The sequence below is a fragment of the Equus quagga genome, chromosome 3, assembly GCF_021613505.1.
Source record: "Equus quagga isolate Etosha38 chromosome 3, UCLA_HA_Equagga_1.0, whole genome shotgun sequence".
Taxonomy (NCBI): Eukaryota; Metazoa; Chordata; class Mammalia; order Perissodactyla; family Equidae; genus Equus; species Equus quagga.
The window spans coordinates 76,933,394-76,957,288 of record NC_060269.1 but is presented as its reverse complement, the minus strand read 5'-3'; the positions used below and the strand labels follow the sequence as shown (position 1 = coordinate 76,957,288).

The following is a 23,895-nucleotide window of genomic DNA, read 5'->3' as shown; positions in this document are numbered from 1 at the left end:
TTAAAAATTTTTTCCTTACCTTATTGAAATTATTCACATTTCAAAATTTTCATAACAAAGAAATTCTAATTCCCATTCTGACAAGCAAGACTAGTCTTAGGATTTCATCATTAAATGTTCTTTCCATTCAGCTCCTAAGAGACCTTAGCTTATGACATGTCTACAGTTTTTTTTATCTTGAAGAACGAAGTCTTACCTTCTGTTGCAAATAAATTGTCTCCCTTTCTTTTCTTTACTCTTAATTAGCTACAACTGAACTTAAATTACAGTATGAGACACTGAAAGTTATTGGGAAAAGATGCATATAATCCTGCACCTGGAGAGGGTAGAAAAGTGAGGAAGATTGTATCTGATGTCTTCTGTGTTCTCGGTGAAATTGGAAGCCTCGTTTCTGTTATGAATGCAGGAGTTGGGAAAGGGAGGAACTTTAGAAAGTTGTGACTCTGGAGGGTTTGCCGTAGGTAATGTGACAGTGATGTGTGAAAAGATTATGCAGCACAGTTTAAGGGCTTGTCCATGTGTATAAGGCCTATAATTTTACAAAGTTAAAGATTGTGTAATTAGTTCCTTCTTTGTGGTGCTTCTAAATACTATTTAAAGCACATTCTTCAGGAGTTTTAGAAATCTCTCACTCTCAGAATAGGTCTCAATGAATCGATTTGTGACTCTCCATGAGTTTTGATATGGATATGAAAATTGTGTTATTGTCCGATGCCTTAACCAGTTATATGTGAAATAGATTTTGGCTATTGACTTCTCTCTGTTTAGGGTGCATTTTGGGAAGCTATTGTGTAATAGATTGGTCTTAATATTTGTTAAGTTCATAGATACTCTAAAAAGATTTTGGGGGGAAGGATACCAAAGAACTTTTCAGAAATGAATCTTCAAAAATAGATTTCAATTGATAATAAGACAGGGCTATCGTCTTGCTGAACTGAATGGCAAAGGTATTTCAATATACCGTTTTTTAGTGTTTAGTGAGGGAATGTTGAATTAGAATTCACATTTCCCAAGCATTCTTCAGAATGCTGATATTGAATCATAATTTCTTTAAGCAAAGTCTGCGTTGAAATATAACAAAAAAGAAAAATGGTTTATAATTTATCTTCTTAATTCACTTATAGTATTATCTCTAAAGTACATTTACAGTAAAAATCATTTGTATCTAGCTGCTCAGAGCCTTAGCTTTCATTTGGCCATCAGTAACCTTAAAAAGCCTCAGTAGCTTTGCGCTCTGTACTATCTTTAATTATGCCAAGCACTCCAGCACTTACTGTAGTGTGTGTGCAGCCTGTGCACAGCCAGCATCATTAATTAACACCTGCAGGGCGTTATGTGCAGGATGCTTTTATAGAAACAGAAAGTGAGCCAGTGCACAAATCCATGACACTTTAGAATGTTAAAAGTGGATTCTTTTTATTTGCTAAAACTTCTTTGAAAACACGAAAGATAATTTATTCAACAGTGTCTCCACGCATACTTTTCTCATGTTTCTCATTATTAATTTTTAACAAAATTTAGATGAAATTTTCTTGTTAGTATGATTACCTCCTGCTCTTTATTTCTCTGATGGACTCATAATTTTCTGAGGTGCTGCATCATCATCATCACCATAGTAACCATTCCTGATGTCACAAAGGATTATTACTTCTGGTGGGAAGTAAGTAGTATGAGCAGATGGATGCATAAGGAACCAAGATCCTGTTATTGTACAGATAATTAGATGGTGGGAGAAAAACTAATATCAAATATGTATGTAGGCATAATTCATTTAAAACATTTTAAATTTGTATGTGATCCAGAGAAGTTCTGAAAAGAAATATGAGAAAGGTGATGTTTAAACCACAAAAGTAGAATGTAGCATAAAATTATAGACTTTTACATTGTAAAAATATAAATAAATATTTGGAAAACTAATTTCAGAAAAAATTTGCTATTTCGGATTATGAGTTTCTTTTACATCATGAGCTTTTCTCCTGGGACCTCCTTTCATTTTATTTGTTGTCAAAAGAAGTAAAAATGACTTATTTATAATGAAAAGAGAAAGGGAGCTGATAATTGAGTTCTTACTCCATTCCAGATACTGACTGCATCAGGGCTTCCATTTATCTCAGTTAATTCTTGCCTTACCCTCAGGAGATAGAGGAATTATTATCTTCATTTTATAACTGATGAAATGGAAATTCCTAAAGTTTAGGTAGCTAATTGTCTGAGTTAACACAGCTGGGAAGTAGCAGGGCTGAAATTGTTTAAATCAAGTTCGGATGCCAAAGTTCTTCCTCCAATTCTATGCTGACTTCCATTTTTCCTGTTTAGTCTTTTCAAAGATTTGAGCCTTCTAAATTTTCTTTTGGGGAAGCTGATGATGATAGAAATGATAAAAACAATGTATTTGCTGATGTTATTATAAGGCTTTTCTATAAGCATGAATATTAAAAAGTTCCAGAATTGCACCTTTCCAGTTTGTAGTAGCTACTTGGCTCTCCTTCCACTTTTTTCTTTCAAATTCTAATATCTATATATCCATTTATCTCTCTCCTTCTCTCCCTCCCTCCTTAACTGGAACTACTGTGGTGCTTTTTTTTCTCATGTGCATGCTGTATGTTCTTGATACTAAATTAACTGCCTTATTGAGTGTACAGAAAAGTGGACTGTCAGTAAAGACCTGCTCCTGGAATAGGTTCAGCCTCACCCATCAGATTGCCTAAACTTTAAAAACTGAATAATCCCCGAGTGGTGGTGAAGAGGTGAAACAACAAGGACTCTCACACACTGCTGGAGAGAGTGTACACTGCCTTTGGGAAACTGTTTGTCATTATCTAGAAAGTGGAAGATATGCAGACTCTGTGAACCAACAAGATTGTCTACGCATTGTAAATAATAGTCCAAACCTAGGAACAACCCAAATAGTAGTCAGCAAAAGAATAGACAAATAATTGTGATGTGTTCATACCAGGAATATTACACAGCAGGGAAGCATGTAACAGGGGGTGAATTTCACAAACTTAATGTTGAATGTAAGAAGGTAGGCACAAAAGAATAAATACAACATGATTCCATTTAAATAAAGGTCAAAAAACAAGCAAAACTAAACTATATTATCATGGTTAAAACAGAAAGAAAAGCAAGCAAGTGATTTTCATTCACATTCTCATATTCTTTCTCTCACACACACACACAACTTATATAGCAGCAACAATGATAAAGATATGGCCTTAGTTTCAGTTCTTTAGAAAAATGAAAATCTTTCATTCACTAACTTCATAGCTATCATTCCTTTGTGAGTCATTTCTCTTATTGATCCTTCTTTTATGCTTCTGCAGCTACACTATCCAGTATAGCAGTCATCAGCTAGACTGGCTATTGAGTAGTTGAAATGTGGCTAGTCTGAACTGACGTGTAATTGTAAGTGTAAAATACACTCTGGGTTCAAAGATTTATTACAAAAAAGAGGATGTAAAATATTTCATTAATAATTTGTGTATTGATTGCATGTTGGGATGATCATATTTTAGATATGTTAGATTGAATAAAATAGATTACTAAAATTAATTTTTCACCTGTTTCTTTTTGCATTTTTAATGTGGCTGCTCGTAAATTTAAGTTACATATGTGGCTCACTTTTGTGGCTCTCGTATTCCTATTGGACAACACTGTTCTAGAATCTATCATATTTTATATAACGAAGTCAGATTTAGAAAGGGATTTTCTTTCTTTCATCTCTTTCAATTCCGATGTTTAAGAGTTAGAAAGTATTCTAAAGCTGTTCATATGTTCCAACAGCTGAATGACATCTGTTCTATGTAATCTCAATGTACACGTAACAGAAAATGTATTTGACGGTTGTTTAACTGCTGGTTGTAATGTGGAAGTATATTGGTGTGCTCTAGAATAGAAAGAATAAGGAAAAATGAAACGCAAATTACCAATAAACAAAAAAGGGATCATGCTTATGCACTATAGAAAATGCCATTAAAAAAATCCTAGTACTAACACTTGAGAATTACATAGTATGACCTAGAATTATCCTGTACCGCAGACAGTCTTCCCTGATAATAGCTAACTGAAAACCACTCATAGGAAGATATATTTAATGGTTTCGAAGCTGACCAAACAAAAATATTCCAGTGGAATATCACTTAGTTCCTATTTTTTTCTCTTAAGCAGAATTGTCATTTGCGAAATAGGAGGTGAAATTTTCATATCATAGTCATAAACTCCTAGAAACCAGAGAAGTTCTTTTGAAAAGCTCCTATATGATGTCAATGAGAATAATCTTTGTTCTCTTAAAAAGTTATTGTCTCTTTTCCCCATCCCACCCCCATTTCCATGTTTATTTGTTTTGTTTTTCTAAAAAGACATTTAATGCCCTGCTTACGTCTGTTTCTACTTACTCACTAAATAAGGAATAACACTGTTATGTTTTGTATTTGGAATTGTAAGCTACATTTATTTTTTCTTTTATTTTTAATGTAACTCTTTGTTTTACAGATGAGGGCAGAAGTGCAGTTGACCAAGCAGGTGGTGCACAGATTGTAATTGACCATTTAAGGTCACTGTGCAGTATAACAGATCCCGCCAATGAGAAGCTCTTGACTGTCTTTTGTGGCATGCTGATGAACTATAGCAATGAGAATGGTAAACAAAATTGAAAACTTGCTTTATCTCTGGGGGAAAAAATTAAAATCATCATTACTATAGTACAAACCAAAAATATTTAGAAAAATTATGGACAAAGAATTCGTAAGTGGCATATAAAATCAACATTTATCCAACATTAAATTACGTTTCAAAAATATAAAATGGTCTAATTTACTAAGTGGGACTCGTTTTTGAAGAGTTGCCCATGTTAATACCAAAAATAAAAAACAACATAATGGTATGGTTTAAGATTTCTTGCTATGAACATTTTAAAAATAAACAATATTAAAATATCTTCATGTTAATTTGCATTAATACTAGGAGTAGCTTTAAAACGTAAACACTGTCTATATAAGTAAAATGATTTTATCTAAATGCTAGATTACTTGTAAGAATAAAAAAAGTCTTTTAATAAAATCGGGCCTTAGAAAAATAAAGTTCAGAGCAATTGCAGATGTCTGAAATACTTGTAAACAGAAATTTCTTTTCTCTGTAAAACATTCTTAGAACGTAGCAACAGATGACATGTCAGCAATTTTCAGATAGCTTCTGTGGTTTGTTAATTAAATTAACATAAATACAGTGATATGAAACCTTCACTATACTATGAAATGTCACAAAAAATTCATTTATTTATCGTCTTACGTGAATTACTGCATGGATCAAACACTCAAACTCTGGTAGGTTCCTAGAACACAGAGAAGATCTTTCTGTGGTGTGTTCCATGATGGCATTTTAATTTGTAGTCATTGACAGAGACATATTTTATTTGTGTATTGAACATGTAATATTGTATTCTTTATTTTCAGGTTCATGTGTTCTAGAAACACATGGCCCTTTAGGCATACTTTTCATCTTTTCACTTTTGGTAGTCATGGGTGCAAAGAAATATTCTCAATAATTAAATGAAGAAAAGATAAACATTGATGACAAATGGCTGCTGACATTTGGCCATGGTGTTAGGGACAATAGCAAATGGTGGGGGCTGTGGCAAATTGAAGAGAGCAAATTGAAGAGGCTATACCATCTAGGTTTGTGTTAATCTACTCTATGATGTTTGCACAATGACGAAATTGCCTAACAATGCATTTCTTAGAACATGTCCCCGTCGTTAAGTGACTCATGACTTCACTCTCCTCTATCCAGTTGTTTCTATATGGGAATTTGGCCAAATACTGCCAGATCCTTTCATTTGAAGGCGGATAAAACCTGAAAATCTAGCTTTTCAAGTGACATCTAATTTTTTTTTTTTTTAGTGAGGAAGATTGGCCCTGAGCTAATATCTGTTGCCAGTCTTCCTCCTTTTTTTTTTTTTCTCCCCAAAGCCCCAGTGTATAGTTGTATATCCTGGTTGTAGGTCGTTCTAGTTCCTCTGTGTGGGATCCTGCCACAGCATGGCTTGATAAGCCACGCCCAGGATCTGAACAAGCAAGCCCTGGGCCACCAAAGCAGAGCTTGAAAACTTAACCAGCTGGCCACAGGGCCGGCCCCAACATCTGATTTTTAAATGTTGGATTACATTTGCTTTCTTAGCACTGTACAAACTAAATAGAATGTGTCCTCAGGTCACATCCTGTCCAAGGGACACCCGTTTAAACCTCAGAATTAAAATTATCCATAATAATAATAAAAAAATAGTTTTTATTCATCAAATGATTTGCTGTTAAACTCGAGCTAATACCAAATAATAGTCCTTATAGAGTCAATTATCTCTATTTTTCTTGCCTTCTAGTGGAATCATTTTTGAAGAGAAATGTCCTAAATATGAACAGGAGTAACAGAAATGACAGAGTCTGGGAAATCTACAAAATGAACAGCTAGTTCTCAAATAATTGAAATTTGGCCATAATATACGTTATGTATCTGAATTGCATTAAGAAATTATTGGCCAGTTGTTCATGTTGCTTCCTTTCTCTTCAACTTCGTTTAGACTTGGACACCTGAGAAAGCAGGCCAGGAGCTAGTGGGAGAATGGTTTAGAAAGATAAATGAAGGAAACTAGTCATGAAGTTATTATAGCAGCTTTGGATATCAAAGAATTAGTCTTGTTATGCATCTAAACTAGTTTGTTCTTTGAGGATGCTCTTGTTCAAAAACCTGTGCAAAAGCGTATGAAATGGTCACTTGGTCTTCAAAACCATCGCTAATTCTACTCCAGAGAAGACTGTGCTTGAGTCCCTGTAATAGGATATCACAGTATGTGGAGAAGTGTACCGAGAACGTAATGTTTCACAACATGCAGAGCGCATGGTCTAAATGCATAATCTATTACTTTTGGAAAGCTACCTTTTTTTGCTGGTGTGCAAGTATTCCCAAGAAGTAACTTAGATACTTTGGAAGGTAATATTAACTTTTCTCAGAACATTATTGGAGCAGCGGTGTTTTTGTTCCACTATTCTAAAGCTGCACTTTGAATGCAGTTTTCAAAACTTATTAGATAAAACAGAAGCGAGGTTATCCTTAGTATTTTAAACAAACAAATGCTGAACTTGTAGCTGTCTTCTTCCCTCTATTTCCTTTTACATGTGTCTGTCATGGGGATCATAGTTGGAAGTGATTCTTTTTCTCCATAACACTGTTTAGCTTAAATTATATCCTTTTTTTGTTTCGCGTAATTATTAAGCTGCTTTGTTGTTGTGTCAGTTATTTACTTGCTCTTTTCTTTAAAAAATGTGTTTAAAGACTTTCCAGCTTAAATATTAGGTTTTCTTGGCTAACTTCTAGTCATTTGGTATTGTTCCTGTCCGTCTAGACGAGTCACTGAGACCAAAAAACAATGGAGCTTTTTGAACCTCAGGAGGCACTTTTTATTAGCACAGATAAATAAGGTTCCTTTTTATGTGTATTTACTGTTGAATTTCAGTACGCAGGCCTCTGCTGGTTCCTGAGTGGAACAGTTGAGGGATAAATACCTCCTTGTTACCATAGCAGAAAAATTAACTCTACCCTTGGAGCTAATAACTCAAGCCTTATTCATAGTCAGGGAGTTATTCTTGAGCTCCATAGATGAGATTTTTATCTCATTAGTTTCTTGGATATCTTTTTTCCTAGCTTTGGTTACTCAATGCGAAAACATCGCAGTGAAGACTGAAAATTTTGTTCAGCTATCCAGCTTCTTTCAAGTATAACACCATTTTAGCATATAATAGGAGTTTGGAAAATGTTTGTTGATTGACTTTTCTGTATACTAAGTACTGTCTAAAATTTCTTTTATTAACAAATCAACTGGGAGGAACGTTTGTTACTGGAATGCATTTTCTTCATTATATAAGTTAGAAGCATTATAACTCTTGCCCACTGTATTAGTTGATGTTCCCTATTCACATACACGCCAGTAGCTGAAGGTGGCATTGAAAACATGCTGATGGTAACAGTACTGGATCTGTGGTTAAAAATGTACCAGGGTGCTCCACAAACTTGGTGAAGCTGCATATGTATCCTTGAAAGTTAATTGCAATCTGAATAGAAACAAACCAGTAATCTAAAGCAAAGCACCAGAATAATTTAACACTTGGTTGAGGAGTCTATTGGTGGTCACCATTTTTATTATATTATGAGTAACCCTGATTAATCAATAAATATCTCTTGGAAAACTGTAATGGAGAGTTTAATTTTTTTTCTTAATACACCTATGGAAGAGACGCAGAATACAGGGAAAAGTCTATTACAACTCTAAAGAAAATTATTAATTATGATAACATTAAAGCAAAGACTAAAGTTACTTATTTTACATAAGCTATGTCGTAAGAGAAAAAAGTAGAGGAAATAAACATGCCATCAAAAAAGGAAAAATTAGGTTTCTTCTAAAATGAGTAACATAATATACACATTCTTTGACTGGCTTTTTCATGTGACCTGTATCATATATGATATATATGTATATGTGTAAACATAATATATGTATATATATGATTTTTACAAATAGAGTTAATTTTTCTCCAATATCTTAATAACTGCCTGTTATTGAAAGATTAATTTCTGTTTTTTTTGTTGTCCCTGAAATCCCTCTGGGATGCCCTCATGGCAGTTCTCACTGTTATCTGCTGTGTGAACTTAGAATAACTGAATGATGGTTGAAGGGAGCCATCTGTGCAATTTAGGAAATGCAACTCATGGGGTATGTTACTGGAGCATAACAATTGAATTTAAGTATTAAGACTGGTACTACTTAGATTCAGTTGTTTAAAATAGCCCTGTAAAGTATTTTCTCTCTTCTAATTTAAAGGTCACTTAATATGTAATTAATTTTAGCTGCAGCTTTCATTTCAACCAATAGCAACAGTTTCACAATTCTAATCATACTGTTCATTTTCCTAGTGAACTCAGTCCAGTAACTTGGCTTACTTGATTTTTGTTTATACCTAAAATAGGAAGAATAGAAATTAATAAGGAATAATCCTGATTAAAAAAGTCATTTGGCCTGAGCACTTGTTTTTCCTTATGTTTTGGTATTACTTTATTACAAGTAAGAAAGAACACTTTCTAGATCTTGGATGTTTAGAAAAGGACTTTCTTTGTGTGAGTGAGGAACTATTTCCAAAGTTTCCTCACTACAGTACAAGCTAATTAATTCCACATATTTTCTAAATACTACAAACTTTTTGCCTAAGGAAAAAAACACAACATTTAAAATTTAAAATTTTCTCCTTGCAATTGATTTTCCTTTTTTTCTTAATTGCATTAATTTTTCAATATATTATTTTCAGTGTATTTTCTGTTCATTTTTTTCCCTGTTTATAAAGGCATGAGGGATGTACTTTTAAGTTCACATGGTTTGAAGCCAAGTCTGTTAAATTAAAGTACTCTGGGGTGTTAACATGTGTTGAAAACTTTTATTCTGCAACTGAGATTTTAGGCTTTAAAAAAAAAAAGTTGGAATTCTTTCTTTCCTAACCGTTATTCTCTTTGTGAGAAGATTTCTGAATTTTCCCTGTCAGTTTGCTGAAGCAGGCTGCATTCGTGAAGTTCTGCTACAGATGTCGTTTAAACAAGTTGCTTCACTGAAGGGCAGAGCACTTAGTTGTTCTTGTGGCTCCTGCTAAGTCTGCCTATTAATTGACCGGTTAATCTAGGTTAGGTTTTCATCATAATCCTCCTAAGCGGTTACTATAATAATGCTGTTATTTAATGGACAGGCTAAGAATTTGGTTTTTAGTAGCGATGTACCAAATGCACATTTTGGTTTAGTTCCACATGGTCAAGTATTGACGTTAATATTCAGCTTTGACCATTATAGAATGAACTTCTGAATGCAAGAATCTGAAATTTTATCACAAAAAAATGAAATAGTTGTATTTTTTTTTGTTAATGATTTAGAGTTTGGCCTCATATTGCAGAAATAACACTTTCTCAGCATTGTCAGTTTTCTAGGTTGTTCCTGTGATCATGCTAGTGCGTTTAGCACTGTGGTACTAAATAGATACCCAGTTTTAACTGAGGACAGTAGGGTAACAGTATGTTTGGGTTCCTCATTCTCTAACATGTTTTTCTTTCTTTCTTTGCGTTTATGTCGGGATTGAAGATGAGTAATCATAGATGTTACTGAATATTGTTTTTGAGATTGTCCTTATAGTGAAAAGTTGAGGTGGCAGAGTTGGCTTTCTGATTTTAACTCATCTTCACAACATTTAAAGAATTCCCAAATTGGCCTTTTTTTTGAAAGACTCATGGCTTGAATGGAGTTAAATAACTGAAAATTAAAAATGGCTTCTAACATTTATTTTATAAATTCTAACGAGAATAATCTAACCTCTGTTTTTCTGCCTTGATTTAATTCTTACATTTGAATGGTTTTCACCATCATTAGTTATTGCCACATTTTAATATTGCAATGTAAATATACATTTACATTTCAACAGACTGATGGAATTTCAACATATAAAGCACATAGGGGTATTTTTCTCTGTACATAGAATGCTTACCAGTGTTTGAAAATGAATATTTTCAAAGTAACAGTGAAACTGAAAGAGCAGGCTTTGTTTTATTATTAATGTTACTGCACTGGTTGAAATATGATGGTATCAAGCATGTGATTATTGACCATGCACAAGTTTGTAGGTGCCAGAAATGGTAATGAAGTAGGCATTCAGGTGTAAAGCCTTCTGGGAGCTGAGGCTAAAAGCAGAGACGAATAATGGGTTTTGGCCAAATATTGGTGCATCTTTAATTTAGACCACTTAAAGTATCCATTCAGAGAGAAACTCAAGGCAGAAAAGTATCGTATATAAATTAACTTGCATAAAAATTTGTAATCCTGTTTTCTAACTGCAAGTAAAATTCAGTTAACACCAAACTGCCTATATTTTATTTACTGAAAAAATTTTAAATTAAACACTTTGAAAAATGGGTATTGGCTAGAAATCAGAAATCTTTTGGTTGTGTAGATGTATCTTGTTAACACAGTTGGTATGTTGCAAGTAACTTTCATGTAGTTTTAAAGTGTAAAAACTTACTTAATCATAGTACTGTTCTAGAGTAACTAATAATGTTTGTATTTTTAAAGCCAGTAAATCCTTTTGTAAAACAAAGAATTTTTGTGTTTTTAAACCCATTTGTTTGTAAGCTATACATGTTTTGATGTAAATTAACCTGGCATTTAGCTTAATTTGCCATATAAAAATTTAGGCTTAAATTTAGACTTACTGTAGGTGTGCCCTTTCAGCAATGCCATGTGAGAGCAGAGACTGGATTTGTTTCTCCCAGTAAGAGCTGCTTAAGCTGCCAGTAGTCCTGTCCTCTTCTAAAAACAAAACGAAACAAGTTTTTACCTTCAAAAGACCAATTTCTTTCTGAGATGAAAATACAGAGTTTTCTTTAATAAGAGTAGACATACCTGTAGAAATTTCCCTTGTTGCAGTATCCACTATAACAAGAGTTGATCTGTAGGAAATAATTTAACCTGGAGTGAGTCTAGGGGAAAAAATTGTCTACTAGACTAAAACATAATCACTGCAGCTGTCATCGGATTGAGAACAGTAAATCGGTAGGCCTCCTATGAATGATAAAGCATTTTTCCTTCCTCTTGTGATTTTTGCTTTGGGGTTTTTGTTGTTGCTTTTGTTTTACGTTATACTCATTCATGTAATTTTTGTCATTTATGTTTAGAACTTTTGCAAAAGGGAAATTTTGCTCTGTAGACACTCTTTTACTTTCAGAACCCAGAAGAAAACTTTGAAATTCTCTTTTCCATTTTTCATTGTTAACTTGTAGAAAGCAAGAAATATATAAATGTATTGTTTTAATCCTCCGATATTCTCAGTACTAATGAATCTTGATTCTTTTTTTTCCCTTTGAAATTTCTATTTGTCATTGAAATGTATAAGCTGGGCCTTAAATTATAGGGGTAATCTGGGTGCAGAACATTTAATGCATGTTTTGTGTAGAGGGGTTTTAAAATAATTGATTTGAAGTTAATTTTAAACACGTGAATATTTTTAGTTTTATATGCTCAACACTAGGTTTGGAATACAAGTTCCCTGCTTTCCTGATCAATCAACAAAAAGTTACTAAGTAATAAATAACTGAATAGGATGTCCTTACTTGTACCTGCACACGTGTACGTATAGTTTTTAACCACCAGTCGTGCTCTTGGTAACAGTATTTAAGTCAGTAAACAGTTCAATACTATAATTGAGCTACAACTTGCTTAAACTTGCAAGTTCTACTTCACAGTTACATCATTTCTAATTTTAATTTTTATATCCTTTTTTGGAAATATAGATGTGCCATTAGTCAAGGCAATTTTCTTCAGTCTTTATTATGCCAACATGGTTTTCACCCAATTTTTATTAGAATTTCTCATCAAGATTTATATTTGCTTGTTTTTATTGTTTAAACTGTATATAATTCATTTGACTGTAGAGAGAGTTTTTATACAAACCTATAATAGATAGAATATTGTACTCTTATACTATGAATAATATACATACTAATGTAGAGACTGTGTATTTTGAATTGTCTGTGTCTTATTTTGAAACAGTTTCATCAAGTCCTGTTTGGCAAAAAGCTTAATAAATTTATAACATTGTCTATAAGGGCCTTTTCTTAGGAATAAGGTAAACATGCATTATAATTTTCTTAAGAAACATATTCTTTTTAGTAATTGATCAGCATAACTTCAATTTACTGGAATTCTTGGCATACTTTTCTGGACCTATAATCTATCTATGCCAATGTTTTTAAACATTAAACTTAAAACTCAGGGGGAAAAAGGTTCTTCAACTTGAGATCTTCTCTCCAGATCTCCATTCTTTGGAGTTTCCATGAGTGTGACCTGAAGAACTTGGAACCATTGAAATTCAAATGTAGGTAGGTAAGTGTTCACACCAGCGCATGCGTTGATTGCCTTATATCTCTTTGTATATGCATCTGTATTGCACCCCCTCAGTGCCTTTCTTCCTCTTCCTCCCCATAGATCATGTAGGGCCTGTGTCATCTTGATATTATGTAATTTTTGTAATTCTGTATTTTGGTCAATATTTGTCTGTAATGTGTGTCAGGAGCAGTTGTTAAGTCTTCAGACGTTTATGACATTGTGCTGTCTAAAGACTGTCTTTCACACATAAGTGTTTGCTGTGTACAGGCCTGGGTTGCATTTTTGTGAATTGTGTTTGTTGAGCTTATAAGCATTCCCTTGGAATTGCTGGTATTCATTGAAGGATGCAAAAAAATCTCAGTCTTGCATTGTTTCTCTTACTCTCTCAAATGTATCTAGAGAATGTGAACTATTTCTTGTTCTAGGAATTTCTTCCAGTTAGTTTTTGATTGATAAGTCATACTCCTGATACCATTCATGATATAGCATAAGAGTCAGCTACTATCCTTTAAAGTCCGTTCATAAGCTTTTCTAAGGCAAGAAGAAAAAGTGATTAAACTTATTAATCTATTTGCTTCCAGCGAGCGAGAAGAATTAATACTAATTTATTCCACACAAACAAAACCTCTACTTAACCGCCCCCCAAAAAAAACCTATTTATTATAACATACTAAATTGTTACTGAAATAGGCAAACAGACCAAATCATGGCATATTCTCGTAGGTTAACGAGGGTTTCTACTCAAATAAGTAAAATGAGATGTTCAAATGCTTCATTAATTGTAATTTTGCTCAAAATATCTGAGCACCAAAATGTAGGATTCCTACCATGCTTTTAATTTTTCTTTTTTTTTCTGTTATCACATCTGCCAAGCACAGCACTGAATTTCAGAATCTCTTCTCCATGTTTTTTTCCCCATCTCCTATAAAAATTAGGTAATCCTTTGGCAGTGGTTCTTAAATTTTTAGTCTCAGGACTCTTGGATGCTTATATATTACTGAAGACCTCAAAAGAATGTTTGTCTATATATATGGTTTTTTCTATCAATATTTACTGTATTGAAATTAAAATGGAGATAATTTTTTAAATTATTTAGTATTACATTTTAAAAAAAAACCCATTATATGTTAACATAATATTTTTATGAAAAATAACTTTTCAAAGTTAAGAAAATTGCTGAGAAGAATCACATTTATTTTGCGTGATAGTGAAGAATATGATGACTTCTGATACAGTTTGGTGCCACTGACTGGGTTCGTAATAAAGCCCAGCAGTTTTACCCACCATTGTCTTTACCCCATCAGTGCAAAGGTCAATACAGTGAAAAAGGCAAATAAAATCTTGGTATTTTTATGAAAGTAGTTTTTACTTTATGATCTTCTGAAAGGGTTTTGGGGACCCCACTTTGAGAACCATGTTCTAGGATGCCTGCTTTTCTTGAAATGAAAATTTGTATCAACCTATTTGAGTAAAGGTTTTTTCCTCTTCTGGGCCTTTAATATCCAAGGAGAATGACTTTTCTGCAATTGGTAGGAACAGACATTAGAGTTATTTGATTATAATTTCTTGTGTGTGTTAGCATCATACAAGAGGATATAAAAGAAAGCACCAAAGTGGTCCAAAATTAGTCTGTCCAATGGATGACTATATATTTCTCTTTGCTTGTGTGTGGTATATGTGTTGTATGTGAGTACACAATTAATTTGGCTCCTGGATAGCTTTAAGACACATTTCACGAAGCAGTGTAATTTTCATAGATTATGCCGATTCACACCACATGCCATTAGGCTATGCTACTTTTTCTCCTGATCTACCACAATTTAGAATATTACTGCTTCAAGTTTTATGCCACAGATTGTATGAAACTCTGCAACATTTCTTAACTTTGTGTCCCTTTTCCCTGGAACCAAAATTCATAATATTGTACAAGTGGTCTGAGAAAGTGGTAGAGATGCCAAGTTAGGAGAACAGGATGATCTTCTAAGTGGGATTCTCCTGTTGAGCTATCTCCTTCATGAAATCTGTTGTTCCTCTGATGTCCCTGGACTGTTGGGTTTTTATAGTTTGCACCAACAGTACTGAGGGGGTGTGTGATGCTTACATATATGCAGACATATCGTAGATTTTGACTCACACTCAATGCATGCGCTAGTGCTCACGCTTACGTACCTGAAATTTAATGATTCAACAGCTCGGCAGTATTTGAAGAGGTAGTCAAAATGAATAAATAAACAAAGTTAAAAATACTGCCAAAGAACAAGGATCTGCAAAGGTGATCCAATAATAAGGAACTCTATCTACTGGTAAGTAATCAAAATAATTCCTAACTTGGAAAGCTTCTTGGTACATGATCACTATAACTACTATAACATAATATAAGATTCTGCCAATAGAATACATAGGTATAATACTATACCCTATAACATAAGTATTTGCCTATAAATATATGAATCATGCATTAATTGCTGAATTGTATAGAAAAAAATCAAAAGCATAAAAGCAAATCATTTAGTTCAATATATTCTTTTTTTATATTCTTTTATTTCTATCTTCTTTTAGAACAGATTCACAATTACATTGCAGAAGTTGAATTTTTTATACTATTTGAACTCTAAATGTAAACTTCCCTTTTTCTCAGGCCTGTACTGTATCTTGTTTTGGTAATAGGCCCCTTTCTAGTATAGATGGGCCCCCACAACTAAACCAGATTATGTTTGTAATTACCCAAGCATCAGTTTTCAGGGCCGATAGCCTCTGTTGGCTATCTCCTCATTCTTCAGTCTAATAGCAGGAAAAATTGACTACAGAGACCACCAGGCAAGTAATCACCTGGTGTGTGAGACAGCTCAACCCTGCCTTTGTGTTCTTTTCTGATAATCACCCAGCCAACTCTATATCTCTAGGTTAGGAACTATAAAGAGTGATGAAGAGGTTAGTAGGCAAACTGTCGAGGGATGCATGCTATGAGGAGAATGTGTTTTGTAAGAAACAGGTTTTTAACTTTAGATTCCCAATAAGTAACTTAAAAGAATTTGGAGAAAATTGTTAGCTTGAAATGGCATATAAGTTTTTAAAAAGAAAAAATTTCGAAAGCATTCCTATATCTTTGGCTGAACCTGTTATTAACAGTAATAGTATTTGCATAGGCATGTGAGTGTTCATGTCTTTCTTCTTAGCTTATTCTGAGAGGTGGTACTTTTGGTTTTCATTTTGGTTTATTCACCTTCAACTTTGCTACAGGTATTTGATTGTTCATGAAGAGCCGTTGTGGAAATTCAAGGCATATGAAATTTAAAACCAGGTTTTAAAGTAGTTTCTTAGAAAATGAAGGCAAACAATGAGGATAAAGACATATTGACCTCATTCTTTTCATCTCTCAAGCCAAATTTTCCTTTCTTTACTAAGATGATTGTCACTATTATTAAATAAAACTTTGAAAAGAAAAATATTTTTAAGTAACCCATTCGTTTCCTTGTGAAAACTACTTTCCTTTCTAGCAGTCATCAAAGAACATTCTGCTGCAAATAATCAAAGAATGATTTTTGTGTATTATATACTTTAAATTCTTTATTGTGAAGCAGTTGTTTTTAAGGGATTCTAAGATTTTTGTCTTCTCTCTTGGTCTCTATTAAACTTGCTTTATTTCTTAATGCTTTTCATATACTCTGATTTCCTATAATGCAAGTGTTACTTTGTCTTTTCACTTAAAACCCAATGCTAATGTTTAATTATTTAATCATATTTAAAGCCTGCTCTGTAAAGATATAATGCCCTGTTCTTTAAAAGAATAATGATTTGATGTATTATTTGAATTATTTTCATTTCTAAATTTCTTTTAATGACTGAAAAGATTCAAAACTCAACTCTTCTGAACTAATGTCTTAAAAATTTTCAAGACAATTATATGAATGAACTTAATCTTGCTTTACTGTAGTTGAAATAGTAGTAGTTTGCAATAAGAAGAATAAGAGGTGGTTTCTTCTTACTAATATCCATTTGGTACATAAACACTTTTTTTTGTTTGTTTGTTTTTACAGATTCCCTTCAAGCTCAGCTTATCAATATGGGTGTTATTCCTACCTTAGTGAAATTACTGGGCATCCACTGCCAAAATGCAGCTCTTACAGAAATGTGTCTTGTTGCATTTGGCAATTTAGCAGAGCTTGGTAAGTCCTAGTTATGAACTACAAACGTAATTAACTTATTAATGTACTTAAATTTTCCTTTAGATGTTAACAACCTGGAAATACACTTAGATTATATTAGGGTTTTTTTGAAGCATTGTAGACATTTGCTTCAATATTAAAGTAGATCCAATTATATCTTATGATTGTAGCTACTTTGCTTCCCTGTTTTATGTATTAAGGTTTAAAGTTTACATTTGTATATTATTTGATAGAGTTGAACATTTAAAATGATCTCCACTTGACTTTAGTATTCTTACATTAGGAATGTTCTTGAAATCAAGTATTTCTAAGGCAAAAATAAAAGACTTCATAATTTATTACATTTTTATATAAATTATTTGCTTATCAAGTGAAAAGGAATCTAGCAGACCAAGGTTCTTCTGCCTCATTTTGCAAAATCCCTAAAAATGATAGGGGACTTTTTCATAAGATTGTATTTATAACAACATTAGAAAAAAATGTGCAAAATCCTTGAAAATCAGAAGGCACACAGAAACAGACTGATGCTGGAAACAGCCCAGACATAACAGAGAAGAAGAATGATGACCCCAGCACCCCATCTCTTTTCCCTGCTTTGTTTTCCTCTGTGTCATGTATAGTATCCTTTCTTCTTTCTCTCCTTCCTTCCTGTGATTCTTGATAGAAAGTTACAGCTCTTGGTCTGAATCTACCCCACAACCATGGTCATAATAAATTGTTTATTATGGCAACAGTGAAACCAAATGTTGTTTTGTCATAGCTAAATATAATAGCTACAACAAATAAATAAATCAATTCTGTTAATTATCCTCATTTTATATATAAATAAACAGAAGCACCAGGAGTCTGACCTTAAATTTTTTAACTGAAAGCTCATGTCCTTACACACATTGAACCTTGATGTCAGTACTTTACTTTTGCTTTGACTTCAAGGTAAGGGAACAGGGGTTATTTATCAGAGTTAATTTTGAAAAGTCCTTCTTATTCAACAGATCGTCTCCTGGTGTTTGTGAATGTTTCTTGTCTTCTCTCCTCCTTTGCTTTTCTTCTTTTTAATACTGTCTCATTATTTCCACAATTCAAGTGAGACCAAGAATGAAAGAACATTCATTTACTGTTTCACAAGTTATTATTTTCCATTATTAAAATGGAATGTAGGAGTTTGTGTTTAGTATAGTTCATAGAAATAAAACAGAAGTCATGTTATATAATCCCTGATAATGTCATAATCTTTGTCACAGAAAGATAAACGCCATTTAATTTGAGTTGCCTGTGTTAAGGTATCTGGATGTCTTTGGGAGGTTGCATAGACCACTTCAATTCAGCCTCGCCTTCCCGGTCTATAGTAAAAGATGGATATAAACCCAATTTAGTTCAACCCAATTTTATACTCTATTCCCAGCTGTTACTGCCTTTACCCCATTTGGAGGAAAAAGGATCAAAGAGAAATACTCCTTTATTTACTAAGACTTCTAGAGTTTATATCATGAGTCTGTTATGCCCACGTAATAGCTAGGTTATACATCAACACTGAAATAGAACATTTATGCCCCCCAATTTTTTCTCTTTTTCCTTTTTCAGTTCTGGCTTTAAACTTTTTCTCTTTTCACTGTTGGCTTTATTGCCCATGAGTTAACAAATCATATAGTATTATTTTTATTGACACAGGTAAATATCAAGTTCATATCACACACTTCTGAATATGACGTATTACTAAATGCTAGAGTTACTTTTTGTTGAAATTTTTTAATAAAAATGTTAAATAGGAATTCTGTGGTTTTGCTCACTAAAGATATCTAATAGCTTAAAGACAAGATATAAAATAATTTAAGAAGTACAATTTATTTCAGAATTGGAGGCAGAAAAGGAAAATGCAACTCTGCATTTTTGTTGTTCTCTTTGAGTCCTAGTTTATGTGCACATATAATTTTTGTATATTCACAATTTTCTCATGCGTTTGCATCTTATTTAACATTATGAATTGAGCAGAATGGCATTTTCCACCTATTTATTTGGCTCCAAAATCTTTTATAAGTAAAATTTTCTGCTTCCAATACTAGTATTTTGGGGGAAGAGATGTTAGGATGAAAACTTGCACTTAATTTCACTCCCTTTTGGAAGCCAACTAAAACTGCAGTAAAGGGATTCTTTTTTAAAGGTGTAAATCCTCGGGGCTGGCCCGGTGGCGCAGCAGTTAAGTTCGCACATTCTGCTTCTTGGTAGCCCAGGGTTCGAGGGTTCAGATCCCAGGTGCGGACATGGCACCACTTGGCACGCCATGCTGTGGCAGGCGTCCCACATATAAAGTAGAGGAAGATGAGCACGGATGTTAGCTCAGGGCCAGGCTTCCTCAGCAAAAGGAGGAGGACTGGCAGTAGTTAGCTCAGGGCTAATCTTCTTCAAAAAAAATAATAAAAATAAAAAAATAAAGGTGTAAATCCTCAAGGAAGTGGTTGGGGAGGAGGAGAGGGCAGAACACCAAACATTTTAGGACCTGGGAAGCAACAGCTCACTTAGCAAAACTCTGAAATCTAAAGTCTGGATTGGAAAGCCAAGAACTAACCAGTTTGCTTTTCGGAATCTTCAAAAGGCTCAGGATTTGTTGGCATAAAGATTTCTAAACGCTCTTTCCCTTTCCACACTTTATGGTAGCTACCCCTCCCCATCTAAGTAGAAGACTATATTTATTCTGTGGAGGGACTAAAAATAGAGTGTTTGTAGACTGGGGAGGAGAGACTAAGTTAAAGTAAGAAGTGCCAAGTACCATTCCAAAAACAGATTGAGTGAAAGTAGATAGACCTAATGGTGAGAACCCCAATGTGGGTAGTGTGTTTGTCCTCCAGAACATAGACTTCAAGATGCCTACGTTGGGTTTTCTCTGCAAAAGGGCCTTTGACCACCCTACGGAGAATCTTGCACTCAGCAACACCTGTCATGCTTTAGCTCCTAGTCAGTTTCTAAATCCCAGTTCTTAATCAATGCCAGACACCCAGAGAGGGAAGGACGGCCTCTCACACGCAAGATGATGAAGGAAATAAATAGGAAAAGGCAAATTGGAGGAAATAGAAACTATGCGGGGTAGGAAAAAACCAAACATCCTCAGATAAATGAGAAAAAATAGTGTAAGCACAAAACTAGAACAAGATGCTATTTTTAAAGAAAAGGAACAGAACAAAAAAGTTTGAACATTAAAAACACAAAAGCTAAAATGAAAGACAATAAAATGTTTGGAGAGAGATTTGCAGAAGTAAAGCAAAAAACAAGGAAATGGAAAATGGAAGAGAAAATATAGATAGAGGATCAGATGAAGAGTTCTAGACAGAGATAAACAGGAGGAAGTTGCCAAATAGCTCAAGTATCACAGAACTAAAGAATACAATTTTCCAGATTGGAAGGGTCTATCAAATGCCTACCCTAATGGATAAAAATAAACCTAGATCATGGCACATCAATGTGAAATTTTAGAATAATGGGGACAAAGAGAACATCTTACAAACTTCCAAAGAGAGAGAAAAAAGAATTACATACAAAAGATGTACATCAGTAGACATCAGATGTCTCAAAACAACACTGGCAACCAGAAGAAAATGGAGTGTCGCCTTCAAAAATTTGAGGGAAAATTATTTCCAATATAGAATTCTATACCCAAATGATCAGTCAAGTGTGAGGTTACAGTAATGACATTGTCAAACATGCAAGTCTCAGAAAATTGATATTCTACATAGCTTTCCTCTGGAAGCCACTGGAAGATGTGTTCTACCAAAACAAGGGATTTAAATTAAGAAAGAACGTGGGCCGGCTCCGTGGCCGAGTGGTTAAGTTCGTGCACTCCACTGCGGCGGCCCAGGGTTCAGATCCTAGGCACGGACATGGCACCGCTCCTCAGGCCGCATTGAGGTGGCCTCCCACATCCCACAACTAGAAGGACCTGCAACTAAGATACACAACTATGTACAGGGGGGTTTGAGGAGATAAAGCAGAAAAAAAAAAAAAGATTGGCAACAGTTGTTAGCTCAGGTGCCAATCTTTAAGAAAAAAAAAATTAATTAAGAAAGAAGACTACATAGAAATCAGGAAACAAGAGATCTAACAGGAAAACAGGAATTCCTAGTAGTGTGGTGACATGAGAGCCCCAAATGGCTTATTTTCAAAGAGCAACCCGTCTAGATTGAAACAAGTCAGAAGGCTCCTGGAGTTGGGGTGAATACTTACACTGAGAAGATGGAAAGTGTGGTAGAGACAGGAGAAAAAGAAAGCTAATGCCTCATCTTTCATAGTGATGAGTCAATAAAAAATACCTAAAACTAGGGGCTAGCCGTGTGGCCGAGTGGTTAAGTTCACACGCTCTGCTTCAGTGACCCACGGTTTCATGAGTTCGGATCCCGGGCACGGACCTAGCACCACTCATCAAGCCATGCTCAAGTGGCGTCCCAGATAGTAGAACTAGAAGGACCTACAACTAGAATATACAACTATGTACTGGGGGGTTTTGGGGAGCAGAAGAAAGAAAAAAAAAAGGATTAGCAACAGATGTTAGCTCAGGGCCAATCTTTAAAAAAAACCTAAAACTAAAAAATTAAAAAGTGGCAATACAAATATGCTATTTAAAGATATGGAGGTAAAAACCATAGAATTAACTAAAAGGGCTTTATGTGCTTGCTTCTGAGGAAGAAGTAATGGAGAGGGGACTGGATTCTTCTGGGAATATGAGTATTAGGACTAACTTATGTATGATTTTGATAAGAATAAACCCTTAAAAAATGAAGCTTCTTGTGAAAGGTCTGTTAAGGGTCCATGAGATTTAATTCAAATATAGTGTCAAAATCATACTTCATGCTGTCTTTTCTCTGTATCCACCTGCAGAATAAGTACAGATTTTGTTCTTTAATCCCTGTATTAATCATAGTGGATTGTTTCCTTGTGCTGGCAAATGGCCTGAATTACTTAGCAGCAGTGATTTAGTTTCAGTTTAATAAGTGTTTGAGGGAATAGAATATGGATTGGAAAAGAGAGTAAGAGCAAATAACTAGGTAAGTGACAGTGTCTATCTGCTTTACCTATGATTTTCTGAAATTCTGAAATTCATTCCATTTGAAGAGTTTTCTGAAGCAGAAGAGCAACCAACAATGTACAGGAGTTAAATGATCCTTATTTACATCAGACTAACCTCCTCTTAGGGTAAGGTGTGGTGACATTCGTAGAATGTGATCTCTGAGGGTTTAAGTAACTTACTGAAAAAGACACTCCACCCCTCTTCCCTTTTAGGCACTAAGCAAGTCATACTTATGAGTCTTGCAATGGGTTTTCATCATTTTGGCATAGATCTAGTACATGTGCCACAAGCAGTATTACAGTAGAGTGAATCAAAACTGTGTTAAGCCATATTAAAATTTGTGTCTCTCCTTTCTCTTTTAAGTTTGAATTCACAATATTTTTTAATAACTGACAGAGATTTACCAGAAACTTGAGAGCAGAACCCAGCTCTTGTATTTGTTTACTTGTTCATTCAGTCACACAGTCCTTCAATCAGTAAACACCTGCTATGTACTGGGCACTATACCGTACACTCTCCCTGTGGTAGTTAAAATAATATACACTGTGCCTGCCCTCAAGGAGCTTATAGCTGTGCATGAGATGGAAATATACATTTTCAATAAATTTACAAGTAAATAAGCATATAATTATAAATTAGGATAATTACTAGTATGAGAAAATAATGCAATGAGGTGAGGGACTAATTTAATTAGAAGCTTAGACTCTGGATGGGAAAGAGCATTTTCAGACAGTCAAGATTTCAAAATGTTTACCTCCTATACACAGTATATGGTAGCTTTCTAGGAAGCTGCTGGATGATGCTTCCACCAAGACAAAACAAGCAAAGGTGAAAGGATGTAGATAATAGAGTAACCTAGTACAGGAAGGAGAAGAAGGGATTCATCAAGATAATGATAAAGAGAAATTCCAGGATTTCAGCTGTGCCTCTAAAACAGAGAAAAAACAAATCTAGATTGGGTTTGGTTACAATTCTCTGAAAGAAACTTCCAGATAAATTAATAGGATATCTGATGCAGCAAAAGAAATTGAGGAAAGAAATGAAATGGATTTCAGGTATATTTTGGAGGCAGAATGGTAGACCTTAGCAGTTCATTGGATGTAGAGTTGAGTGAGAAGCAGCAAGCAATGACTTCCAGATTTCTGCCTGCATGGATGGAGTGTTCATTTACCAAGTTACAGAAGTCTGGAGGAAGAACAGATTTCAGAGTAATATCAGAAGTCCATTTTAGACGTTGAGTTTGGATGCTAGAGAGATATTCAAATAGAGATGCCATATAGCCAGTTATATAAGTACCCTGGAGTCCAGAAGAGGGCTAGAGATAGAATTGTGTAACTATCAACACAAGGTGCTGTTTTGATGCTATGAAAGAGAATTAGATTGCGTAGGGTGAGAGGAAGGACCAAAAAGGTAAGAAACCAAAGGATAAAGTCCCAAGGAACTGGAATTTATAGAGGTCTGGTGGAAGAGGAGGAGCAAGCAAAGGAGACTGCAGAATGTAGACGGGGCCAAAACTAGTTTGAAGTGGGTTTAGGAAGGCATGTGAGTTGAGAAAGTAGAGACAGTGTATGTAGACAAAGCTGTCAAGAAACTTGATTGTGAAAGTGAACAGAGATTGGATGGTAGTTGAAGAAAAGTGGAGTAGAGGGAAGATGTTGGTTTTTAATAATTTGATTTGAGAAATGTTAAAGCATATTTAAATGCTCATGGTGAGGCTCTAG

General features: G+C 34.3%; 1 protein-coding gene across 5 annotated transcripts in view; it reads left to right on the top strand.

Moving 5' to 3' along the window:
- Window positions 1-23,895, top strand: part of RAP1GDS1 (Rap1 GTPase-GDP dissociation stimulator 1) — a 150,642-nt gene that overhangs the window by 92,273 nt on the left and 34,474 nt on the right. For 4 of the 5 annotated variants that reach the window (XM_046656787.1, XM_046656786.1, XM_046656785.1 and 1 more), the window contains 2 exons: window positions 4,492-4,638; window positions 16,993-17,121. In XM_046656787.1, the coding sequence (XP_046512743.1) occupies window positions 4,492-4,638; window positions 16,993-17,121 (276 nt within the window). The remainder of the gene's footprint in view (window positions 1-4,491; window positions 4,639-16,992; window positions 17,122-23,895) is intronic. The other variant, XM_046656788.1, reaches the window with a different exon arrangement.